Source organism: Schistocerca nitens, chromosome 9 (assembly GCF_023898315.1).
Source record: "Schistocerca nitens isolate TAMUIC-IGC-003100 chromosome 9, iqSchNite1.1, whole genome shotgun sequence".
Classification (NCBI taxonomy): Eukaryota; Metazoa; Arthropoda; class Insecta; order Orthoptera; family Acrididae; genus Schistocerca; species Schistocerca nitens.
In genome coordinates, this window is record NC_064622.1 from 458,814,763 (window position 1) to 458,840,450 (window position 25,688).

Sequence of the window (25,688 nt, forward strand, 5' to 3'; positions counted from 1 at the left end):
CTGTATTCTCTGTCCCACTGCAGGTCAATAATTTCTTGCTGCAGCTCAGGACGAATCTCTTAAATATTCGCTGAATATGGACAGAACAGATCAAAACCACTGTCTAGTGCTGTCAGATCTTGAAAGCGCTGATCAACTAAACTATGTGAATAACGTTCACAGTCTTTGTGAACATCTTGCATGGATGTTAATTTAGGAAAATGAGCTAGGTTTCCTGTTTACAGCTGACTCACCCAAAGTGTCAATTTCGTTTTAAAATCTCGTATTCGATCTATGAAATGAGTAATTAGCAGATCTTTACCTTGTAGTAAAATGTTCAAAGCATTCAGATGGCTAGTTAAATCTGCAAAGAACGCGAGATCACATTCAAACGTGCGCGCGCATTTCCCCTCCCAGCGACCTTGCACCTGCTCGCGAGCAGGTACAGTTTGTCGGTCGGGGAGTGTTTAGGAGGGGGGGGGGGTCGTTTAGGAGGACAGCTTTGCAGCCTTACGTCCGGCGCGCCCTCTTTATCAAATCCGCAAGCACTGACGAATTTTAGCGTGCGGACCGGACATGTGTGCAGATGGTTGCTCAGGCGCGCCGCCCGCCCCCCCCCCCCCCTCTCACTCTCTCTCTCTCACACACACACACACACACACACACACACACACACACACACACACACACCTGCGCTGCGGCCCCACGTCCTGAGTTTGCACATATTTCCGGTCCACACGCTAAGATCTGTCCTCACAGGCAAACGCCGCGTGTGAAACGGCCTTCGCGCAATATTTTGTTTATTTTGCTTTTAAACTTTTGTGATTTTTATTTTTCTTTTAATATTTTATTTATTTTTATTTACATTTTTAATTTTTCCATGTCTTATTCTTAGAGGAAACAGGTAATTTGTGTAGGAATTTTGATTCTGTTGTGACACTGTTTATTTAGTCACATGGGGAGGGAGCTATCTTAGAGTTTGGAATTTTGCGGGCAGCTCTGGCATTCCACAACCTGCGGAAAGCCTGGCCGGAGCTGGCCCGCCTTTTACTTGGTCGCTTTGAGCAGCGACTCCAGGACGGAGGCAGACAGCCTGTCGTCTGTGAAGAGCCTCCTCACCTCGGCGACCACCTGCTCCTCCAGCTGCTTCAGGCTGCTGAAGCCTCCTGCCACGGCTGTTGCTTGTTCTGGCCGGCTCCCCCCTCCACTGCCACTGGCTCCGTCTTCACTGGGAGGGGGGGAAGCCGTTGCATGTTTGCGGCGCCTCCTCCGTTTCTTCTTCTCGCTCACTACGTCTGCTGTTTCTTCCGGTGGCTGCTCCACGGACTGAGGCGCGGCTTCTTCCTGTGGCGGAAGAGCGTCCGCACGTTTCCCGCGTCTCCTCCGGCGCCTCGTCTTCTTGGCGTCTCCGTCACAAGTAGGACCCGCCTGCCGCGTATTTTCGTCCTGCGCCTCTTCACTACACTTCGCCTGCTGCGTGGTGCAGCCATGCTGCTCCCCATTAGAATTCGCATGCTCGGCCGGTTCTGCTAGCGCCGGAAGAGGATCGGCAGGTTTCTTCCTTTTCTTGCGCCTCTTCACTTCGGCCTCTCCGTCACACGCAGAACTCGCCCGCTCCGTCTCGTCCTCGTCCTTCGGCTTCTCGCTGCAGTTCGCCTGCTCCGCCGTTTCACCCTCCGCCTGCTTCGAGCTCCCGTCACTGAGTGAAAACGCAGGGCAGCCTCGCCAACTGGCGACGTGCGGTCCACCACAGCGCGCGCACGAAGGCTGGTCCGCCTTCTTCAGCAGGCAAGTGCGACTGTCGTGGGAACCGGCGCACTTGACACATACCGGCGGATTGCGGCAATATTTTGCCACGTGCCCCTCCTTCTGACACTTGAAACACTGTGGCTTTGGCTCGAACTCCTCCGGAAGAGGCTCCACCGTAACAGGGAAGCCGTAAAGCTGGGTCAGCTCGAAGATCGTCTCGGGCTCCCGCCTCCGTCGCTTGTCCTCGCCCGTATCTACAGCCAAGACGTAAAGCGGCTGTTTCTTCTTATTGTACGGGCCGTGCAGCTTGACTGCCACATTGCCGAACCCTTCCCAAAAGAGCCAGTACCGGATTCCTCCCACGTCACACAGCCACGGCAGCCCTCGCAGGAGTGCCTTAACTGGCGGCGTCGTCGTCTTCTCAGTCTTCTTCCACTCGTAAGCTTGGGCTAACAATGTCTCATAGTCATTCTCATCTTTCTTTTTCTCAGTCTTCTTGTAGTCGTCAGCATTTGCCGACAGTGTCTCGTAGTCTAACTCGTCTGAGTCATAGTACTCGTCGCTGTGGTAGTGCTCAGCACAGCTGCACACCTTGTCTGCCGATTCTATGGGCGCGCCCGTCGCGACGACCCTTCGTCTATTCGACTTCTTTCCACGTCTACCACGTTTGTTCTTGCCCATGATGAGAGAAAAAACGAAAAACTTTTCCCGGTCGGTCGCAGAAAATCAAAACAAAACTTCGCTTAAGAGAGCACAACACACGTCCATACGATTTGCACTCCCCGACTGAACTGGCCGACACGTGCTTCCAGATCAAGTGGGGGACACCCTCGGGTTTCGTCGGATTTTTTCGGCAGCACTCGGAACAGCTGAAGTGGCGAGTGCACGCTTCCAGCGCTGTCGTCTCAATTTCGACTTCGAGCACATCTCAAATATGCGGAAATTTCCGGTGATGTGGATCGACCTAATTTCCCAGGTCTGTCCACTCGTCCGTTTAGTAAATACCATGTGAGGTTTTTATTTTGCACTCAAAAGGCCTATGGAAATGACGTCAAAATGATGTAAAGCTTTCAGAATGTATAGTCGATATCTCGATCGGCGAATCCGAGTACAAATCGAGTTGACGTGAAAGGGACGTGACTGGAGAAGTAGTCGGTTCTGTGTGTAATGTGTATGTGTTTGTCACATTTGACAGGAAATTGTTATGGAGAATTCTGTCAACGTGCTGACCGTATTATAGTGCAGGGATTACACGATTACTGAAGGAGGTACACGCCTTGGTAGTGATGGAAATATCCCTGGAAGATGAGATTAAGAAAATTCTGAACAAGCTACGTGGCTACGGTTATGCGTACTTACTACTTAGTGAGAAGATGCGCGTTCATTGCCAGCCCCTTCAGGTATGCTTAAACGTATGTAAGGGACTAAATTCGCTAGAGATTTAACACAATTATATAGTTGTTTACCGTTTCTCCTTCGGCTGCGTTAAAAATAATCATATGTAGTAAATGATGTTGGTTGCAAACCAATAGGTTTTTTTGCGTTTCTGGGTCTAAAAATTTGTATCTCCTGTCATAACACATTTATATAGCATGTGCTACCGTAATCGCGTGAAGAAATCATTGTCTAGGACGGGCACATAGGAAACACCCTTAAACAAAATTAATGAATATGCAGCAAAAGAAAGAAATTTGCCTGTGGAGGTGGGTAACTAGGAATGAACTAAAAAGAAGAAAAAAAAGAAAGGGCATTATAGTTGCCCAGGGTTATAAAAATGAAAGTTGTATCAAATTATTTTATTATATAGCGGTAGTGAGAAACAAGGTAGAAATAACATGGAGACTGCGAATGTAGGAAATAAAGAAACGAGATGGTAGAAACATTTAAGCGTTGTATGTATTAAACTTTAAAATTTAGCTCTAGTGCAAACATTAATACACCTACTTTTCATTGAACATATATAGTAACAGCGTCCACATTCCAAACGCCAATCTTACTACTTCCTTCAGTAAGGTTCTTTGTAATGTACAGTAAACTTAGCGACTACATAATGTTGTATATTGGCCGTTAAGTTTTTAGTTCCTATATAGTTGAAAAAAAAACTGTTTATTTAACAGCTAACGAATCATATCACTCCCACCACACTGTTTGCATCTCTGTATACGAAAAGCCGACAACTTGCCTCGAATAGTGAACTATATCCATTTGTGGATGACAAAATTGAATTTGATTATGCTAGTTTATGACCTGTTGGGACAAGTTCATTGGCTTTTGCACCAAATTCCGTTTTTGGTATTTCATAATTATATAGTGTATAGGCATACTACACTTTCTACACCCATCTGTGGACAAATCCATTTTCATTTATCTGTAACGACAGTATTATAGAATAATTAACTGTTTTTCCATATGGTACAGGCTTCTAATATAGCCATGTGAAGGCAATATGCTAGTTGAATTTTTTGACCTGGCGTATTCAATAGAACCCCTTTCCAAAAATAATGTACCGGCACTTGTTTGCAGCCACTCTGGTAAGTAAAATCAAGCTGTAGTAGCTGTTATAAATATTCCCAATCAGAAAGCATAGTTGTTGGCAAGGACTTGTTAAATAAAATTTGTTGTTCATTTATACATAAAGGTGGACCAGTGTCAACCCTAAAAAGATGACTGATAATGGTCACAAGGAAGAAAAGATGGTGAGCTACACTTGATGCTAAACGTGTCTACACAATAAAATCAGCAGAACAGTTCATAAAAGTAAGTATCCAATTGAATAATGCAATTGAAGGTGCATTTCCTCTGCCTCTAGTTTCTCTGTTCAATTCTTTGTCTGCAAACATAGCAATGATGACTCAGCAAGAAGGAAAATTTGGTTGTGGCAGCAGATATTGAGCAAATTCTGGCCTTGTGGGAAGACAATCTTGCATCATAAGGAAAAAAGTTCTTAGTTGGCAAAGAAAAGTTTAAAACTCAGGAATTATTTCTTAAAAATCTCAGTGCATTTGATTATTGTAACAAACAATACCTATCACTATTTAAAGGGTTTTTATTCAGGCACACAGCAGATAAGTCACTGATGTTATTACAGTTACAGCAAATCACTTCCTCCTTGCAAAGCCTAATTGCATGTGTCAAGATTTCCAAAGTTGGAAATGCCATTGCAAGCATTACTGTGCTGATTTTGTTTATTACACAGACTGGGGATTTCATAAATTAAAGGTGCGCGGAGTGACTGTGCGGTTTGAGCAGTGTGCGATTTGCAGGGGGCTCTCCTCTGGTTTTAGTTTATGCATCCCAACCTGGGATGTTTAGTTCCCATGCACTGTAGTAAAACTTTACATATAATTTAAATTTGTGGAGCCGAACACTGAAAGTTTTTAATAAATCTTACTATTAATGTTTGTTTTCTATCATCAGAATAAGTACAGCGTTCCACAAATGTGTATAGGCATACTACACTTGTATACCTGTATGTAGATGATTTTGTAAATAAGCTTTATCTATAATGTACGTTTAAAGATATAACAAGGGATGGCTTTTCTGATAGTGCATACGCGTGAATAGTGAGTTTTGGCATTAACATCTATTTATAAATAGCTGTTTAACCATGCGTAATGCCACAGTCCAAGCTAGTAACATATATAATTCTACTAACCTCCTAAGACATCCCCCCCACTGGTAAAAGCACAAATCGCACCCTGGGTTTGAGGCACCCTGTCACGGATTATGTGGCACCTCCTGCCAGAGTTTAGTGATCTCTCTTGTGTGTGTGTGTGTGTGTGTGTGTGTGTGTGTGTGTGTGTGTGTTTTGGCGTAAGGGAGCTTAAGTACTGTGTAAGTCTAGGAACCAATGATCTCAGCAGTTTGGTTCCTTAGGAATTCACCCACATTTGAACATTTCATAAATTAGTGAAAACTACTGGAAGAGACCTTTATTTTGTCATGAGACATGTTGATTTGGCTTGACTGCAACAGTTGCTCTGCACTTGCCACCCTTATATTACAAACTTCAGAGGATAGCAGGTATCAGGAGCCAACAAACCAAGGCAGCAACAATCTTAGAAGCCCAACTTTCTTATGGCAGGAACAACTTGCAAGGAAGTTAGCTAGACAAGTTACAAATCTGGCATAACAATGGTAGAAATGGAGAAGCATTAAATGGAATAATAAATATACTTCCACAATGTGTGGAAGATTTAGTCGTCAAACACAGCTGATGGTCTTCTATTAAATCGTGCAAGTCTCTCTCAGGTTGCATGTCAGGACAAAAATGAAAATGGACAGAAGGAAGGAATAAAAGATGGATTCTTTGCTTGTACAAATGGGACCTGAAGTACCCCATCTATCTGCCAAAGCATATTTAGCTGCAAGAATAGGTAAGTACAAATAAATCATACTGTGCACTATAACTATGATGTGTCATTGAAAGAACTGTACTTGCAGTTGATAATGCCCACACAGATAACCTGTGTATGATTATGACAGCCAGTAGGGGACAGCAAGATCAGCATAAATACAAATCAGTCACATGAATCAGTGAACAGAGCCACACAAGAAATAGTATATATTTCATTTTGTGTAAATATAACAAACCAGTGCTAAACACAATTTTAAGTAATTGGTTCACAATATGTGTTTCTTCCACATAACACTGGATTCTCTGGCTTACGCACGTTCCAGCTGTCCTTCCAGTCAAAGCGTATCCTGCATATCTTCATATCTTGCCTCCAATACAGATTCTTTGTCTTGCCTTCACTTCATTACAGTTGTTACTTAAGGGTAATGAGGGTCCTGGAATGACTGGCTGCATTTGTCTGTTTTTACCATAACATGATGCACAATTGGTCTTCTGTCTTGAAAGTTTGGTGATACTCATGTGAAGTATCAAGAATTTCGTGTCTAGAGTTTGGTGGCAATCTGATGACAGCTCTTCTTTCAAGGTAGTTGATGGCTCATCATGTAGTGGTTTGCCATTATTTCTTGCAGTTCCGTACACAATTCCCAAATGTTATTCAGTTGTTCTACCTATATGTAAATCCAAATATAAATTCATATATAGTTCCAGTAGTTATCAATGGTATTGCTTTTATCATCAGTAATATTTTTCCAGTAGCTATTTTCTCACAGCTTACCAATCTTTTTGTGATATCAACACCCTCCTCAAGCCATATACCTTTATCTTGCCCCTTCCTGTTCAAACAGTGAGGTGGTGTAGTGCCTAGTGTACTTCACTGAAATTGGTAGGTGCAGTTTGAGTTTCCAGTCAGATGCCAAGATGATTCTGTCAGAAGACCAGTCACTTCTTTCCCTAACAAAATCAGAGCAAATATGGTCTCCAATGACCTTGGTTGTCCTGGTTCGAGAAGTCTAGGTTGGGCATGTGCGAGGTTTTGTTGTCATACTACTATTGTTTTAAATCCGAAGCGTCCCATCCCAACTGTTGGCTTTGACCAGTGATGTAAGGCTGTTGTGGTGTGACGTCATGATTGCACGGAGTTTGGTTTGTGAGTGTGGCGTGTTTGTAGGTGTCGTGTTGCTGTTGGTGCTCTCTTGTGGTGTGTTTAGGGGTTTCGTGTTGTGTGGTGTATTGGGTTGTTTGGTGTTACTGCTTGTTCTGGGTGTTTCTTGTTTTAGCTGTGTGTGGAGATGAATTGTTTTCAGTGAGTTAATGATTTAGTGTTTGTTGTGTGAAAGTTATTGTAGTGCTTTTCACTGTAGGTCGTATGTTAATTTGAGTAAATTAATTTGTTGCTGCTCTTTTTAGGTATGGATATGATGGATAAAATTGTGCGTTTGCATGCCGAGTTGGGGGTGAGTCTGTTGGAGTTGATTAAATTTCTGCAGCTGTTTGGCTTGTTGGCGGAGATTGTGAAGTGTGCTGTTTGTGGTCATGACATGAAATTGGCAAAAGTTTGGGCATCTTGGACCAGGGACAGTTATATATGGCGATGCCGTAGGGATAACATATGGCGCTCCATATGTCACGGTTCCTGGTTCCAGAAGTCTAGGTTGGGCATGCACTGGATTGTGTTGTTGACGTACTACTTCTTTTATAAATCCTCACAGTTTTTGCACGCATGAGACTGGTGTGAGAGGAGTGTGCTGGACTGGTTTTTATTTTGTCGTGAAGTATGTTCTAATTTTATTGAGTACAGGGGTAAGTTGGGTGTGCCTGGGGTTGTGGTGGAGGTGGTAGAGTTGCAGTTTGGGGAAAGGAAGTATGGGAGGGGTAAGTCTGTAGTTGGTCTGTGGGGTGGGGGGGGGGCTGCTGCTGTATCGGGGGATGGGTGTTCGGAATGTGTGTTTATGGTTGTGGAGGTGCGGTCTAAGAGGGAATTAGTGGGGTTAATTGAGGAGTTTACAGATCCGGGTTCTACTGTAGTTTGGTGCTTTTTCTTCTTATAGGGGGCTGGGTGAGAGGGGGTAAAATCATGTAGTAGTGCACCATAGTTCAGAGTTTACGAATTATGAGACGGGGGTTTGTATGAATACCATGGAGGGGATGTGGGGGCCATTCAGTCAGTTCTTGGGAGGGGGAAGAGGCACTTTTCTAACCTTCAGTCCCATTTAGTTGGCGGAAGAGCATCCCCGGGGGCTATTGTTTTATTTATGTATTTATTTTATTTCTTTTTTTAAAAAGGACTATCAGTAAGATGTACAGGCCAAAAGTGGTTGGTTTGTGTGGGTGAGTGGCTGTGGCGGGGGGGGGGGGGGGCTGTTCTACGTAGTGTTTGTGAGGGGGGGCAGAGTGTGTTGGTTTGTGATTTAGTTCTGGAGGATCTATTTTGTTGCAGGTTTTGTTGAGTTGTAGTGTGTGATAGAGATACGTTTATTTTTTGTTTATTGGTATTTTATTTTGGGGTGAGGGGGGGGGGGTTGGGTGAGGGGTGTGTGTGTGTGTGTGTGTGTGTGTGTGTGTGTGTGTGTGTGTGTGTGGGTGGGTTGGGTCTTTCTTTTGTTGTGCATTTTGTGTGTGTGTGTGTGTGTGTGTGTGTGTGTTGGTTTTTCGTTGTATTTTCATGTTTGTTGTCATGTTTATGTAATGTCATAGGTGCCATATTGGAGTCGTAGTGGATGTTCATTTTTGCCATATCTGTGACGTCATGGGTCAAAGCAGACAGGTTGAATTGGATGCTTCTGTATTTCCCTAAATCTGTTACATATGCAGTTTTGGAAGCCTGTAGTTATTATACTTAATGACAGAATGTGATACGGCAAAGGTTCCCTATGTGGTTTTATGTCTCATATGAGTCTACTTCTCATTTGCATTGACATATAAAGTGCAGGTATAGAAAAATGAGAAATGGAGACATCAATCTGTTTTATTGTACTGCTCATTGTCTGCAGGTAATTTGTCATTTTATCATATCATTGTGGTGGGTGCATGGTAGAAGTTGTCACAGGCAGGGTTTGATTTTTTCATAGTATAATTTCAGTACGTTACATTTGCAATTCACAGTTAAAAACTTCTGTAAAAGTTTCTTAAGACTATCTAATCATGATGTGAATTGTGGATACAATAAATAATTTGGACCGAGTGTTGCAAGGGAATCTTTGATGTTTGTGGTAGTACCACAATAATTTGCTAAGCCCTTAGTTACTGGTGAAAAGTATTGTGTGAACTGGAATGTACAAAATGAAGTCTGTGTATTATGGGAGGCATTGTTCTAAACTTTGATAAGACAGACTGACATATTGCAGTTAATTTTGGATTAACACAGTTGGAGAAACCACATAAATTTGACATTCACTGTCAAAAAAATTAGAAACTGTATGGAGGGAAAATGTGTTGAACGTAGATTGAACACTTCAGTTTCATCAACAATCAAGCATTTTATTCACTATGGATCATTTTACAATGATATAGCAGAGTTAATACAATAGAACATTACTGCTCTTATAGATGCTACATGCAGTCTGCATAAGTAAAATGAATCTCTGCTGTATACCATTGTTAATTAGTATACATACAGATTACTGTGTTGAAAAGGACATTTTTCTCAACACCTTGTTGGTCATACATAGATTGTTGTATCTCCAAACTGCATTCTCCCTTTCATTAGGTTGTTGGCAGTGTAGAAGAGCTAATCCCATTTGCAGTCAAACATGTAGTAGTAGACATCCACACATGAGTAAGAAGTCACCAGCTGATTTGTTCAGTGAAGGTGTCAAAAAAATTTGGGCATTGGCCACCAGGAGCGCACTGTGACTAAATGTATCTTTGCTGTCGTGTGATGCTCTGACTGTTTTGTTCCGACACTAACTTCAGTTATTTACCAATTATCATTTTGTGTTATTTCGTTATAAATTTGGATTGTTCTGCATGTGCAACAATGATCTAGTTTGTTTTAAAATAAATCTTGTGAGCATTAGAAGAGTCATGCCCTTTTTCAGTTAATCATGTTACATGGGTAATTTACCACTAAATATTCAACAACGGAAAATACAGGATGGAGTGTAACAATATTATGAAAAGAATGGTTTGCTGCTCACCATATAGCGGAGGTGCTGAGTTGCACACAACAAAGACTGTCAGAAAACAAGCTGTCGGCCTAAAACCACACACACACACACACACACACACACACACACACACACACACACACACACACAAAAGAAACTGGCCTCAGCAGCCAGAGACCGCAGTGTGTTTGTGTGTGTGTTTACCAAGTGTGGCTGAAAGCTCATTTTCTGACAGTCTTTTTGTTGTGCTTATCAGTGACTCAGCATCTCCACTATGTGGAGAGTAGTAACTATTCTTTTCATAATATTGTTATCACTAGATAAGAATTATTGATCCTTTTTGTATTTCATGGGTAAAAAAATTATTTTACTGTTGACAGGTACTGTGGTCATCTTTCTCAGATGCTTTTAAAAGCAATGTTCAGGGCAGCTTTTTTGGATGTCTTTTATGTTGTGTGTAAGCAGTGAACAAGACAAAGTATTGTTCACGAAACGAGATTGCAGTTGCTGATCGTCTGCTGTGTAACTCAAGATATGTTACTACCTGCACTGATTTTTAAGATATCACTTTAGAGCAATGTTATTTAAAAATTTAAGACATTGTATTCTTTTTCAGAAGACAGTTGCCTTCTCCCAATTTGCTAAAAGGCAATATTGTGCCCGCTCTTGTATCTCTTCCTCTTGCAGGAAATGTAATCCATTCACAGTGCATGCACAGATGTAGTAGGCCCTACTGTTACAAAGAAGACTACTGTGGTGCATTATCTGGTTAGGAAACATCAAGGTGTGTTAAGTGATATTTATTTGGATTTATGCATCTTACAGGAAAATTTTTAAAAAGTAAATTTACTTTGTCCTCTGCTTAAGGCAGACCATATCAAAGGAAAAATATGAAGACCATAAACAAGAGAAATTGCTCAGCTACAGTTGCAGTTAAATGTGTCAGTCTTTGCCAAGTTTTCTATTCAAGAAGCAAATAACTGGAAAACGGAAGTGAGTATCCAGTTTCTGAACTATACGTGCAGAAACATGTTACCTAAGCCCTTCACTATCCATAATGTATTGATACCTTTGTATGGTGTTATCGGTTTTTCGGAAGCAAGAATAGGCTATTTTCCTGTGTCAAAAATATGGTGTGGATGTTGTTATTTTAATAGGTTGTAACATTTAAATAGCATTCACAGTCCATATTCTCATAAACATAACTGTTAATTTTATGTAGTAAAAGCTTAAAAATCATTAAATATCAAGATTTTGTCATGTCATCGAAAACGCTCTGTAAATGGTGATGTCACAGACTAAGAGTAAGATGAAGCTATACGTGTGTTATAGGAGTGTTAGTCAAAGTTACGAATATTTTACGTACTTTCTCTGTAAGCAGTTTAGCAGTTTAATGATGTAAAAAGCAATTACAACTTTAAGTATCAATAAAAAAGAATATTGTGAATACTGATAGTGGAAACCTCTCAAAAGTTGATATGTTCGTGCTCCACCCATGTAGAGCGACTATGTGCAACAACGGACATTCTTTCCCCTGCTCAGTGCAACATCATAAAAACTTGCTCAAAAGTAAGGAAATGTAGAACTTTTGCAAATGAATCTGCATATTATAACTAGATTGTTGACTATGTCATGAGCTTTGACACAAGCACAATAAAATAAATCTTGGTATAAATCTTCATGCTGATTTCCTGTATAGAACACACTTGGCAGAAGTACTACTGACAAGTGCTTGGTGGCACAACGCAGAGTGCATTTGATTGTAGATAATGAGATCACATGTTCGATTCCTGGTAAGGGCATTTTTAAGTATTACATAAAATATGAAAATAGCATTAGCAATAACTGATTGTAGTAGTTGTTTTGATTGTGGGGTGTATTATTTATAGCTTCACATTAATCTTAGTCTGAGAAATGGCGAACAGAAGATAAATGCATTTACTTTGTGAACAAACAGTTTACTGTTTTGAAAAGCATTGCTAGTAGTGAACCTATCGCCACAAGCCCACAGTACGAGGTGTAAGACGATGAGGTTTTCTATACAAAGAGGTGTAAAGCACATACAACTTGCAGGTAACACAAACGTAAGGGCTGCGAAGTTTTAAAGTGTAAACTAACATCAGTGTCTGAAACACTTACTTCAGCATTATGTAAGATGGCGAAACTTCAAAAGTTTAAACAATGAGGATCTTAGCCGTACAGTACAAAGATTAAAAAAATGTTTCTAATAAAGTAAAAAATGAGTTGTCACAGTAACCATAAAATATCCTTCTGAACATGCCATGTGTGAACAGCAATTGCAAATGTAAGTGCATGTAAACTGCAAGGGAAAAACAATATTCTATTTCTGATCGATGTGGTGAAGCTTTGTAATTATGATTTGGTTTTCATATGAGAGCACTGTCAGTCATTTTATAAAGAAGTTAAAATATTATTCTTGGTTGGATTTGAACCAGTGATCTATTACCGGTATATACATCATCTTCTAAAATTCGATTGACTACTGCTTTAACAACTGAGCTACTGAAGAATTTATATTTAATTGGGTAAAACAGCAATTTTCATGAATATTTTAGTTTTGTTGAATGACGCTATCCTTCCTTGTAACAGTGGAAGAGCATACTTCTGAGGTAAATTAATGTTGACTTCTCTGTGCAACACATTTTTAATAAAGTTTGTGAACTTGTACATCAATATGGTGGCAATTTGCCACTACAGTGCAACCATATTTTATGCATTTTTCATTTTCTGGGACACTCAAAAACAACTTTCCAGGAGTTTTTATAGATGTATTTGCACAGTATGGCATTAAAAACCATTTGTAACCCTTTTTCCAAAACAAAACACGACTGTGAATAAACATTGACAGGAGGAGAAGTGGGATAGCCAGTGATGTCACAGACATATTCTGACCAGCTTATTCTCCAAAGAATAAATGCTACTCTGAAGGAATTTTCTATAAGTTTAAATAACTTGGTACACCCGAGAATAGTTTGAATTCAATCTCACTGTATTTTCATAACATATGTTTTCATACATTAAAACATTTCCGGTAAGCTCGACACTTTCCGATCCGGCAGAACCTCTTACAATCATCATCTTATAAATACAGTCTATAAATCTCTTAAAGTCTAACAAGACAACTGTCCATACCTTCAGACAGTATGTGAGAGAATGAATGAAAAAAAAGTCCCTTCTTTACTTTCGACAACAATCAAATGTTCGCACAATAATGTTTCACATTGCACAGAATACAATGCGTTTATTCCTTGAGTGGGCTGTGTAACTTCTTAGGCGTGCTCGGCGACTACCTGCTCGTGCTGATCATGCATCCCATACACTTCTGTCCTGCATACACATAATTGTGGGGCAGTAGGCATAGTTCTACTTTACCACACGTATCTCTAAAATAATGCGTGTCAGACAGTGGAATTAAGAGTGTCTCTAGAATCCAACACACAGTATTTTATACATGTTCATTACGTACATTAATATTGTATCTGTATAACATTACTTTATGCTTCCAACAGTTTTCCTTCTATCAATTGTGTACTTACTACATAACTCTCTTTTTCCATTTTAATACCATTATCATCATTGATCTTTTGATAAATTTAAACTTTGAAAGGACAAGGATCTTTCTGTTCCCTTTCCAATTGTAAATTCCGAGTGTGCATTAGCCAAGTGTATGCTGTTATTTGCTCTTGTTTCATGTACTACTTTCTCTAAATATGGATTTTTTCACTATTTATTACAATCTGGAGGAACTCTGGGTCAATAAAGGTGTTCTTTTCAACACATGTAACTTCACACAAACATAACAATGCGAGTGGAAACAAGAATTCAAACTTAGTAGAATAATCTCTCCAAAATGTGACTTTTGTTCAGATACTGCCATTTTTCTTTAGGCACATTACCTATACCTCACATACGGGTTGATACTATGAAAGCACCTCCTCCTTCCATTTCGGTAGGTATGCCCCCTGTAAACAAAGTCCTAAAACACTATGGTACAAGTCAGTCCCCTTCTTGGTGCCCCTCCCCGCATAGTATAGGTCAGCCTTCCTTGGGTCTGCCTACCTGCCCTTTTTCATCCAATTAATTCTGGGTGCACTCTCCTTATCCTTCCTGAGTAGGCATCAAAGTCCATTGCCCTAGTAGACATCTTTATGTACACTGATTCAAAACTGCCTGGATAAATTAATCTTACTTTACCCCTCACACTTGCTTTGCACTACTTCCTTTAACCCTTTTTGAGACCTCCATTTCTCTTCCGGTCCTAAGTTTCCAGTAGACACCATACTTGGGAATATTATTTAATATATCTATATTCTTTATAGTCATGGGTGACTGGAATTCGTCAATAGGAAAAGGGAGAGAAGGAAACATAGTAGGTGAATATGGATTGGGGGGAAGAAATGAAAGAGGAAGCCGCCTTGTAGAATTTTGCACAGAGCATAACTTAATCATAGCTAACATTTGGTTCAAGAATCATAAAAGAAGGTTGTATACCTGGAAGAATCCTGGAGATACTAAAAGGTATCAGATAGATTATATAATGGTAAGACAAAGATTTAGGAACCAGGTTTTAAATTGTAAGAAATTTCCAGGGGCAGATGTGGATTCTGACCACAATCTATTGGTTATGAACTGCAGATTGAAACTGAAGAAACTGCAAAAAGGTGGTAATTTAAGGAGATGGGACCTGGATAAACTGAAAGAACCAGAGGTTGTAGAGAGTTTCAGGGAGAGCATAAGGGAACAATTGACAGGAGTGGGGGAACGAAATACAGTAGAAGAAGAATGGTTAGCTCTGAGGGATGAAGTAGTGAAGGCAGCAGAGGATCAAGTAGGTAAAAAGACGAGGGCTAATAGAAATCCTTGGGTAACAGAAGAAATATTGAATTTAATTGATGAAAGGAGAAAATATAAAAATGCAGTAAATGAAGCAGGCAAAAAGGAATACAAACGTCTCAAAAATGAGATCGACAGGAAGTGCAAAATGGCTAAGCAGGGATGGCTAGAGGACAAATGTAAGAATGTAGAGGCTTATCTCACTAGGGGTAAGATAGATACTGCCTACAGGAAAATTAGAGACCTTTGGAGAGAAGAGAACCACTTGTATGAATATCAAGAGCTCAGATGGCAACCCAGTTCTAAGCAAAGAAGGGAAGGCAGAAAGGTGGAAGGAGTATATAGAGGGTTTATACAAGGGCGATGTACTTGAGGACAATATCATGGAAATGGAAGTGGAGGTAGATGAAGATGAAATGGGAGATATGATACTGCGTGAAGAGTTTGACAGAGCACTGAAAGACCAGAGTCGAAACAAGGCCCCGGGAGTAGACAACAATCCATTAGAACTGCTGATGGCCTTGGGAGAGCCAGTCATGACAAAACTCTACCATCTGGTGGGCAAGATGTATGAGACAGGTGAAATACCCACAGACTTCAAGAAGAATGTAATAATTCCAATCCCAAAGAAAGCAGGAGTTGACAGATGTGAAAATTACCGAACTATCAGTTTAATAAGTCACAGCTGCCAAATACTAACGCGATTTCTTTACAGACGAATGGAAAAACTGGTAGAAGCGGACCTCGGGGAAGATCAGTTTGGATTCCGTAGAAATGTTGGAACACGTGAGGCAATACTAACCTTAAGACTTATCTTGGAAGAAAGATTAAGAAAAGGCAAACCTACGTTTCTAGCATTTGTAGACTTAGAGAAAGCTTTTGACAACGTTAACTGGAATACTCTCTTTCAAATTCTGAAGGGGGCAGGGGTAAAATACAAGGAGCGAAAGGCTATTTACAATTTGTACAGAAACCAGATGGCAGTAATGAGTCGAGGGGCATGAAAGGGAAGCAGTGGTTGGGAAAGGAGTGAGACAGGGTTGTAGCTTCTCCCCGATGTTATTCAATCTGTATATTGAGCAAGCAGTAAAGGAAACAAAAGAAAAATTCGGAGTAGGTATTAAAATTCATGGAGAAGAAGTAAAAACTTTGAGGTTCGCCGATGACATTGTAATTCTGTCAGAGACAGCAAAGGACTTGGAAGAGCAGTTGAACGGAATGGACAGTGTCTTGAAAGGAGGATATAAAATGAACATCAACAAAAGCAAAACGAGGATAATGGAATGTAGTCAAATTAAATCGGGTGATGCTGAGGGGATTAGATTAGGAAATGAGACACTTAAAGTAGTAAAGGAGTTTTGCTATTTGGGGAGTAAAATAACTGATGATGGTCGAAGTAGAGAGGATATAAAATGTAGACTGGCAATGGCAAGGAAATCGTTTCTGAAGAAGAGAAATTTAACATCGAGTATAGATTTAAGTGTCAGGAAGTATTTGTATGGAGTGTAGCCATGTATGGAAGTGAAACATGGACGATAACCAGTTTAGACAAGAAGAGAATAGAAGCTTTCGATATGTGGTGCTACAGAAGAATGCTGAAGATAAGGTGGGTAGATCACGTAACTAATGAGGTATTGAATAGGACTGGGGAGAAGAGAAGTTTGTGGCACAACTTGACTAGAAGAAGGGATCGGTTGGTAGGACATGTTTTGAGGCATCAAGGGATCACAAATTTAGCATTGGAGGGCAGCGTGGAGCGTAAAAATCGTAGAGGGAGACCAAGAGATGAATACACTAAGCAGATTCAGAAGGATGTGGGTTGCAGTAAGTACTGGGAGATGAAGCAGCTTGCACAGGATAGGGTAGCATGGAGAGCTGCATCAAACCAGTCTCAGGACTGAAGACCACAACAACAACAACAACAACAACATGTATATTCTTACTTATACTCTGCTTGTCCTTCCATCACATAGTCGTTAGACTAACATCAAATCCAAACATATATCCATTATCCTACAATTTGTCAGAATAGTTGTTAGACTAACACTCACTTAAATATACGCTGTACCATGTTCTCCTTCTCCAATGTAAACCTACTATGATGTTAAACTGTTACAAAAGGGGTAGTTTGTGTTGTTACCCCAGATGATGATTATGCGAATATTTTGTCAGGATTTGTAAGTGGTGGGTCCTTGAGGTATGGCAATATGTGAACACGAGAAGTAAGTTTAAACAGTTTTATTAACAAAGACAGATTATAAAACACGCATGCTATGTGCACCCATCATCACTTTCTGACATCATAACACCAGCTAATTACGGTTGTATCAAAAGACTCCATGGTGAGCTAAGGCAAGAGACACATTCGCGCCCGAGGCCTCACTAATTAATACTGCGCGCTGCGGATGGCGGCCAGTCGCATACTCCTCTGCCTCACACTGCAACCGGAAAAGCGTGTCTACTGACAAAGCATATTGTCAGCATTCCCGACAGGTCAGCTGGTGAGCACGTGTTAACGTACTGTACTGCTGCGCGCAATCCATAGACTCTTACACTGTCATCCTAACCATGAATACTCTTCTGTACATACTTTTGTGTGATGTGGATCTGTCAACTCACATAACCATGTGTGCATACCTATCATTAGGCACAAGATTTTCCCCCTCCAACACATGATGGTTCCCACATTACCTTAAACTGTACTCTTTCTGTTTGTGTCTTTGTGTTTCACTGTGTGTATGCGTATAGGTAGTCGTGTAGCCTGATTCTTTGACCAGCTTATGTAAAATAAGTTAAAGGTTATAGAAAACCACGGAAATTGAGGAGGACTTCAGTGATAGAAGTGTATGCATATGAACAGAGGGAAAGGTAGATTGGTACTCAAAAGAGAAGTAAGAAAGGAAAAAGTAGAAATGGTGACTAAGATCGAAGTAGAGAGAGAAGATAGCCCCAAAGTCAGGAAACCCTTCCCACCCCATTCCCCAGGATCCCAACTTGGTCGTTACTTGAGTGAGAAGCCGGAGTAGGTATGATGTTAAATGTCTCCTGCAGAACGGACATTCTCACCTTCACCTTTGAAGTCCCCGAAGAAAGATCTCCTATGGAACAGCAAATGGTGAAGAATCAGTCACACTTGCGTGTGAGGGTTTTTGTGCGTGTGTGTTAACCTTGGGTACCTACACTACCCACCCCCTTTCAAAATCAATACAAACCCTCCCCATTCATATATCTCACCAAAAGTTATAAAATAATTATAAAAATAGAAAATTATACCCTACAACCAAATAGTTGTTTTACCAGTTAGCCACTTCACATTATATCTTATACACACATAAAATACCCTGTTCACTTTGTTATCTAGGTATCATTCTTCTTAAACAGTACCATCATATTATATCTTCTCCTAGAATGTTATTCTGTTATTTTTTTTACCTCATCCTTAGAGGTCACTGGTTACCGTGACTCATTAAATTAGTCGTAACTGTGCAGTCGTAATTGGTCACTTAAATACTAATATGATTAGTTTAAGAGATTATAAATAGATTATAGAATAGTCGAAGATTTGAAGGGAATTTGGTGTAGGAAAACTAATGTGGAAGTAACACCGAACCCAACTTGGGAACCGACTGTCGTCACTGTGCCCATTAACACAGAATGTTAAAGTCCCTGGGGAGTATACCACTTTATATGTTTAACATTATATTTTCCTTTTTCTTCTCCAGTTGTAAGATCCACTAAAAATAAAGTTTTTGGGTGTATTACTGATTGTACTCGGTAAGGCCCCACAAACTCTTGAAAAAATTTGAGTTTCTTTCTTCAGTGCAGAGCTCTGAAGATGTTTTACTAAGACTAGATGATCTGCCTTATCTTGAGGTTCTATAGCCTCATTATGTTTGCTTACTCGCTGTTGTGCTCTCTTAACTAAGTTCTTAGCAACTATCGTTAGTCAGTTGGTCATCAGTAGCAGGTGTTCTGGCCGTGTAAAACATGTAATAAGTGGTTCACCTATAAAGGATTTACCTACTACTTCCAATGGTGTTAGTCCAGTTGATAAATGAGACAACTCATTTATAATAAGCTCAAAATCTCTAATTTTTCTCACCCATGATGTGTGGTTTTCATGGCATAATTTCCCAATTTCCTTAATAACTCTTTAACACAAGTTAGGAGGAGGATTGTAGTTCGTTATTAGTATTCGATGAATCCCTTCCCATGCTAAAAATTCTTTAAACTTGTTACTAGTAAACTGAGGTCCATTGTCAGAAAAAAATCGTTTTGGTTTGCCTACTTTGAGAAAGTATTGTTGCAGACAATGTGTTCCTGTTGGTGTGTTTGCTTTTTTAATTGAATAGAATTTAACATACTTTGACCAACACTCTGAGGACAAAAATGTAGGCCACTACTCCTTTTCCTTTTGGAATTTGTTCAAAGAAATCTGCAGCAGTTAGATCGTGTAACACTTCAGGAATAATTGGGTACATCTTACATTTAACGTGAGAGTTAGTCTCTTTTACTTTCTGACAAATCTCCCAAGCCTTAATGAGTAATGCCACTTTGTCCCAGCTTTTTAAAGTAATAGAACTTACTCATATGTTCAATGCATTTCTTTATACCGAAATGTCCATAACCCTTATGAATGTATCACACTAACTCATCTTCCACAAGACTTGGTGTACATGAACGCCAACGTTCAGTTGTCTTACTGTCTCTCCGGAACAGATTATATCGCACAATCTTCCACCTTCCCTGTTGATTAGGTAGTATTGATTTCCTAACACAGATAGCAAAGATATCTGTAGAATAAGGGTCATGTTGGATGTTCTCTGTAATTTTCTGAGCTATCTCCTGCACTTTGTTGTGTGAATATTCTAATGTTGGAAAATTAATCGCAAAGATTAAGACAGGTCCTTCTGAACGCTTTAATTGTTTCATCCCTACTGGTATCCGAGACAAAGCATCGGGTACAATATTCTCTGAACCCTTTACATAATTGATCTTAATGTCATACTCTGGAAGAAACAACATCCACCGCATCAATCTACTATGTAGTAATTGGATAGTCATTAGAAATGACATAGCTTGGTGATCTGTATAGACATATATTTCAGATCCCCATATCATTGTTTGGAATTTTTGTATACTCCATACTATGGCTAATAATTGCTTTTCTGTTGCCGTATAATTTAATTCATGTTTGTTGAGACTCCAGCTAGCAAAAAAAAATTGACCTATGGTCTCTACTGTTCAACCCCCATTCACCTTGGAACAGGTCTGTGGCTATGCCATAGTGTGATGCATCAGTTGAAATCTTAAATGGTTCACCCATTACTGGATGACACAGTATCAGTGATTGATAGAGCTTGCTTTGCCTTTTCAAATGCTTCCTGTGCCTCTTGGTCCCAACACCATGGTACTCCCTTTTGTAATAAACGCAGAAGTCGAGGGTCGTTAAACTATTTACTTTGTACATAACATCTTTAATACCCTGCCATTCCAAGAAATCCCATAAATTGTCTTACATTTCTAGTTGGTGGACACTCCTTAATAGCCTTTATACATTCTGGATCGGGCTTAATTCCTTATCTCTCAAAAATTTTAGTTCTTGCCTTGCAAAGTGTGCCTTGGACAACTTTACTGTAATACCTCTTTCTTTAAATTTTTTCAGTGTTTTCTTCAAGGTTTGGCAATGCTCTTTCCAGGTAGGTGATGTTATCAATATATGAACTACATATGTAATTAAATTCTTTAGTAACACTCTACCTATCGCTTCGTCCAGTGCGTGTATGAACACTGATACCGAGGTAGTTAATCCAAATGGTAACACATTAAAATGATATGATTTTCCATCAAAAAAGAATGCTGTATATTTCCTTGAATATGGATGTAACTGGATCTGCCAGTACCCAGCAGTCAAGTCCATCGAGATAAAGTACTGTGCTTTTTCGAATTTGTATAACAACTGGTCGATGTTCGGGGGTCTATCTCTTTCGGTTTCTCTCTGTTCAGGATGCGCGCATCCAGCTTGAGCCGCACACCGCCTGTAGCCTTTTTCACAACTACCAAGAGATTATTTATAACACTTGTACTGTGTTCTATTATTTTATCTGCCATTTTATTTCTTCAACTGCTTCTTTTAAACTCACTGGTGCAGTTTACAGAAAAATGGTATATCATCTTTGATCTTAAACTTACATATGTAGTCACTAGTACTACCTGTACTATCCAAAAATACCATCTTGTATTCTAATAGAATTTTGGGTAAATATGCTTTCTTATTGTTGGTTAATATTGGGGATCCATTTACATTACTTTGTATGTCAGCTCGTTGTGATGCACGACTTGCGTTTTCCATCTCAGGTCACAATTGAGCTGTCATAGTTAATTGTAAACTCTGGTGTTCAGTTGTTTCTGTATCAACATAACTGTCTGCCAGAAACTTAATACAAATATTTATCTTCCCCGAGTCCGAAATAAAGGCAGCTCTCTTCAAAATTCAATATAACGTTAAACTCAAACAGCCAACCTAAGCCAAACAATACCCCTCTATTAATATTTTCTACCACCAGTAGTGTTTGCTGAGCTAACCTAAACCAAATAATACCTCTCTATTAATATTTTCTACTACCAGCAGTGTTTGCTGGAACGTAATCTCACCAATGTTATAGCTTACTTGGGTTTCGTATTTAACAACCTTACTTTTAGTTCCAGTTATACCATTATATATACTCCAGTTACTGGTAATACAGGTAAGTTATTGCTAGTTCTTAATCTAGTAAAGAATCCACTAGAAATAAGTGATACTTCACCAGAATCAATAAATATGTCCACTTCAGAATCTCCTACTTTTCCGACTATAATCGGTTGTGGATTAATTGTAGCTATGCTAGGTTCTTCTTAGTAGTAACCATTCTTTTGTTGGTACTTCATGCGTAAAGGAAACATACTCATAATGAGGTAGGCCTCTTAATGTTTCTCTACAACCTGAGTCCTGGTCCTGGGGCCAGCTCGCCCTACGTTTTCCTCACTGGCTAGTTACTAAACCTTGGTGTGACATTTCCATTTTGAGCCCTATTATTGCCAGGTACAAATTCTTGTGTAGTTACTGGGCCTATATTCTTAGGTTGATGTCCTTTCTGATAATTTCCATTACCCCTATACCACTTATATCGGTGTACTGTAGCCAAATTTGTCTCGTGTCTTTTGAATTTACTAGAGTTATGAATATTACTCCTCTAATTTTGATTATCAATCTGATGCACATTTTCATTTTGGTCTTTTTTGTCTCTTAAAGTGTGTCTAAAAACGATAATATCTCTTGTAAAGGATGAGCCAGACAATAAGAGATTTTACTTTATTATATGAGCCTCCAAACGGTAACATCATTTTTCCATTGCGGCCAAGCCACGGCTGGCAGTATTAGCTGCCTCTAAATTCTTTCGTCCTCCAGTCTAGTAACAGGAAGTCAGCACAAAGGACGGGCACATTGGACACGCGCCCCTCTCATGTGCTTACGAGGTAATGCCACCCCAGGCATCGCTTAGCAGGCAACGCTCTAGAAATTTCCATGCCGCCCGCACGGTTTGCTCGGTTCTGACAAATCAGGGCAGAGGAAGCCACGTGGTGCGTTGAATATACCCGGCCGCCCGTCGCCGACCCACTCACTGGCATTCTTGCTCACCCACGAGTCGAATGCGCGTCCTGTAGTGTTGAACATCTCCCGCTTCTCCCAGTGCTGCGGCACTGGGGGCTTAGTTTTGGCAGAACACTACTTTCGGTAGATTCGCGAACAATGTTTTGCCATACTCTAAGCTCTGGCTCACCCTCACCTCCCTAGGCCTATGTAGCCCCTTTCAACATGCTTTCGCCAATAAATGGCCTCTCTCTAAAAATAATCCTAGTCATTCCATAACACCCACTGCCTGCCCATACTCCCGTCCTGTACAACTGGTGTCAGAAGTGTGGATCCGTTCCTGTAGTGACTTTGTTGCTACACAAAATTCTTTCCAGCAAGACGCCGTACACTTCACGCACGAAATGCACCAACCGGCTGCCACCTTTGCTCCACGTGGGCCGTGGCTGCTCCACTAAACATGCACAGGGCACGCGCTGCAGCGAGGCAGCCCACATCAGTCAGCCACGTGAGCCGGACTCCACTGCGCTGCCCGTTGCCTGAGTTCGAGAGGCCTGTGCTGCGCGACCAGCCGGGTCACCATCTGTCGCCGTGCCGCCCACCGTTGTCCGCCCACCGTGCCAAGGGCTGCCGCCACCGCTGCTACTGCCCGCCAACCACCGCCCGCCGCAGCCACTGCACCATGTCGTTGCAGTCACCAATGCGTCGCACCGCCTCTGTCGCCATGTAAGTTGCTGCAATGCTTTCAACATTAGCTTCGTCGATCGTCTGCTGCTGGGTTAGGAAACTCTGTGGCTGCCTTTTTTTTTTTTAACAATTATTACTTTTTTGGTCACTAGCATCCCATAAATTTGTAAACATGCCGATAGGAACATGAGCGATGGAACGGGATGCGCCTGCAGTGGCACCTGCCTCGCAAGACCCGCTTGAGACCATAAATACACAAATGCGCCAGTTATAAGCACAAAATCAGGAGCTACTTGAACAAAACTGCATCTTACAACAGACGCTGGAAGCTAGTGCGCAAACTTCCATACTTGTGGCTAGCTCCACCCCTGTAACAAATGCTCAAATCGTGGCAACTGACACTAATTCTCTCTATTGCTAACGCCACAATTTCTACTAACAAGGCGACTGTAAGCAATTTTCCTGTGGCTGATTTCATTCCCACTTTTTCTGGGGAGTCCCACGAAAATGTGGCTATGTTCCTACAAAATATTCGTTATGTGGGTCGCACGTGTGCCTGGCCGGATGATCTATTGGTCAATGTAGCCAGACTGAAGTTGACAGGGGAAGCCCGAATGTTGATAGAAACGGTGGACGAATTGCGTGACACGCATGTATTTGAAGTATTGGCCCGTGGATTGACTATCCGTTATTCCGATACCGGAGGCACCGGATATTACAGAGATCAATTATCAACCCTTAGGCAGAAGACTAATGAGGATTTTGATGCCTTTGCAGATCGCATACAAGCAGTATCTTGTCGTACCTATAAGCTAGGTGAAAATACCAGTGAAAACAGCATTTTGCGCTCAGAAGCGGAAGGGTGTTCAATTGATGCATTTGTTCGTGGTATTGACCCCTGCATCAGAGGAGAAGTCAAAGCAGCCTCCCCCACTTCTCTGTTTGAAGCTGTTTGTTTGGCAATGGTACGCAATGAGGTATTGCGTTTTTGCGCTGCCGCACTGCGCCCGCCGGACCCAGTAACGGTCCCAGCAAAAGAAGTATTTTGTCAGCATTGTGGGAGGCTCAACCATATGGCAATGCGCTGTTGCGCGTTGTATTGCACCATTTGCCAGACAGTAGGCCCAACCGTATGGCAATGCGCTGTTGCGCGTTGTATTGCACCATTTGCCAGACAGTAGGCCATGCTAACGTTTGCCTCAGTCACCATTTTGTAATCAGATGCGCGGTCACCGCCGCAATGCGGGGTCGAATCAGGGAAACGCGTGGGGCGGGGGGGGGGGGGTTGTAGGGGGAAGGTTCCGCCACCCACCCGCGCCCTCGACAAAAATATTACACCCGGTTAGGACCGAAAAATGTAAAGAGGTGGAACACGTTAGTCTAGTTGGCGTACTCGGGAACGAAATAGTTAGAATTTTAGTTGATACTGGTGCTAAAGTTAGTGTATTGTTTGTGGAGAAAAATGATCAAAGGGCATTACAGCCACCCCAGTACCATATCAGTGGCCTTGGAGAGGAAGTTAATGTCCCTGCAGGTTCATGTGTAGTGAATCTGGAAATGGACGAGGATAAATACAGACAGAGGATGGAGGTAGTAAGGCTAAAGAAGGGTGAATTTGATATCATACTAGGGAATGACTTCCTGCACCGTTATCAGGGTATAGTGGATTATCGAATGCGAACTGTGCAGTTCGGCGAAGCAATTCACTGATTTGGCAGTGCACACCCCTGTCAGACGCGAGGGAGCTGTGAAAGGCACCGTTCAGTCTCCCATAAAACCACAGATGTGGGCTAAAAAAACCACTAACCCTGTGAGGATAAAAGGTGGAAGTGGAAAGATTATCTGGGTAGATGTCAAAAATCAAGAACAACCTAAGAGAGACATTCTGGTTGACCCGCTCACCCAGAATGATGTTTTAGATTGCCAGTCAGTACATATAGAGAAGTATCTGCCGACCGGAAAGGAGACAGAAGGGTTTTGCGATACCAGTAAGTATAGATAATTTTGGTGTAAAAGATGTAATCCCGTGTGGAGTTTGCTGGTCTCCCATCGGGTGCCTCCCCAGGTGGCGGATAGGGGAATGCTCACCAGATATGGTGGGTACCGGGGAAATAAAATACCCGGGGTGGACCAAAACTAGCAACTGCTGCCTTGTAGTATGATATTGACTTATCAAAGGCTAAAGGAAGAAAACCTTGAGTAAAAATTACCTGGTCCTCCGGGTTGGGGGTTCTGCAGTGGGCCAGCTCCTCACTCACATAAAAACATAAAAATGCTAGAAAACCTAATAATATGTCTCTGAAAAATTGGAACTTTGGACGACGAA

At 41.1% G+C, this 25,688-nt stretch overlaps 1 protein-coding gene and 1 long non-coding RNA gene across 2 annotated transcripts in view; one reads left to right on the forward strand and one right to left on the reverse strand.

Moving 5' to 3' along the window:
- Window positions 1-1,026: 1,026 nt before the first annotated feature.
- Window positions 1,027-2,409, reverse strand: LOC126204321 (uncharacterized). The gene is made up of 2 exons (XM_049938705.1): window positions 2,125-2,409; window positions 1,027-1,635 (listed from the first exon to the last, which is right to left on the reverse strand). The coding sequence occupies exons 1-2, from the start codon at window positions 2,407-2,409 to the stop codon at window positions 1,027-1,029; spliced, it is 894 nt and encodes a 297-aa protein (XP_049794662.1).
- A 519-nt stretch (window positions 2,410-2,928) lies between these two features.
- Window positions 2,929-25,688, forward strand: part of LOC126203608 (uncharacterized) — a 260,723-nt gene continuing 237,963 nt past the window's right edge. The window contains exons 1-4 of the long non-coding RNA XR_007540315.1: window positions 2,929-3,128; window positions 4,367-4,485; window positions 10,879-10,975; window positions 11,063-11,184. This is a non-coding gene — a long non-coding RNA (uncharacterized LOC126203608). The remainder of the gene's footprint in view (window positions 3,129-4,366; window positions 4,486-10,878; window positions 10,976-11,062; window positions 11,185-25,688) is intronic.